Source organism: Plasmodium cynomolgi (assembly GCF_000321355.1).
Source record: "Plasmodium cynomolgi strain B DNA, scaffold: 1154, whole genome shotgun sequence".
NCBI lineage: Eukaryota > Apicomplexa > Aconoidasida > Haemosporida > Plasmodiidae > Plasmodium > Plasmodium cynomolgi.
In genome coordinates this window covers 1-1,294 of record NW_004193188.1, presented here as the reverse complement: position 1 = coordinate 1,294, position 1,294 = coordinate 1, and the positions used below count along the sequence as shown (strand labels likewise).

General features: G+C 28.5%; 1 protein-coding gene across 1 annotated transcript; it reads right to left on the bottom strand.

Annotated features, from left to right (window-relative positions):
- Window positions 1-10: 10 nt before the first annotated feature.
- On the bottom strand, window positions 11-1,127 carry PCYB_007030 (CYIR protein; the record flags this gene model as incomplete). Its single annotated transcript, XM_004228124.1, has 2 exons — window positions 11-73; window positions 102-1,127. Coding segments are annotated over 2 exons (1,089 nt in total), but the record flags the coding sequence as incomplete, so codon positions are not given.
- Window positions 1,128-1,294: the final 167 nt, after the last annotated feature.

Sequence of the window (1,294 nt, the reverse complement as noted above, 5' to 3'; positions counted from 1 at the left end):
GGGTATATTTTTAAAACTTTGAATACCCTAAGAAGTAAGAATAAGGCACCCATCCCTCCAGATACACCAATAACTGGTGCTGGATCAATAGAACCGAAAACTTCAGTAATAACACCTGGTAATCTTGATGATCCTAAAAATGAACCATCTGTGCTTGTGTCTTCATTTTTTGGTTTATGAACTCTTATTTCTAATTCATCCTCATCTGATTTTCGTAATGCTGGTTTATTTGAATGTACCACTCCTCCTGAATTATCTGATCCCCTTCCATATGTTAATACTTTTGAAGGATCTTGTACCCCTAAATTTACTGTTTCTCTTGAATTTTCTTGTTCTAGTGACAATCGTAGTTTTCCTTGGTGTAATTCTTCTCTTTTTGCATCAGTGGTTGTATGCATTTTCTTCCCTCTGTTATTAAATCCTAATTCTTTTTGAATTTGTTCTTGTCTTTGTCTCTCCGCTTCTTCTTGTTGTTTTCTTTGCCTCTCATATTCCAAAACTTTTCGTGGTGTTCCGAAATATACACTATTTTCACATTTTATATCACGTGTCTTTAATAAAGTTTCAATTAAATCTTTAACATGACTTATTTTATCATATAAGTCGCTGTGCTTCTCATAATATTCATCTATATCTCTATTATAAAAGAATGAATTGGATGAAAGTTTTTCGCATGTTTCTTCCTTCCAATGAGAGGAGGATCTGAGTTCATCATAAAACTCATAAAATTCATATAAGTATTTCATTCTATTATAATCAGCAATTTCCATTTTATTTATATACTCATAGCATGAATCATCATAATTTCCCTGATGTACAAATACATAGTTATGCACAAAATCCTTGAAAATGTTAAAATCATGTTGGTATTTTTGATACTTTGATATGACATCCCCATTTAACCAAAAGTTAATATATCTACAGTAATCACCGACACCAAAAGGCATAAAACCATTATTGTACGTTAAATAGTGGTGTAAACATGCAAAAATTTTATCCTCCCAATTTACAGATTTATGTTCAGTTAATCTAGAAATTATCTTACTAAAACGATCTTCATTTTTATAATCATAATTACATTTATTTAATTTATTTTTTACTTTAATGTAATTGTTAAAATCAAAGTACTATAGAAGAAAAAAATTAATTAAATTATATACAAAGATAGGAAAAAATATGAATGATGTAAATTATACTATCATGTACAGAGTAAAAAACATTTAAGAAAATAGTTATATAATCTATAAAAATGAAAATAACATCTGGTTCTGTAGAATCCTTAGACATGAATTAT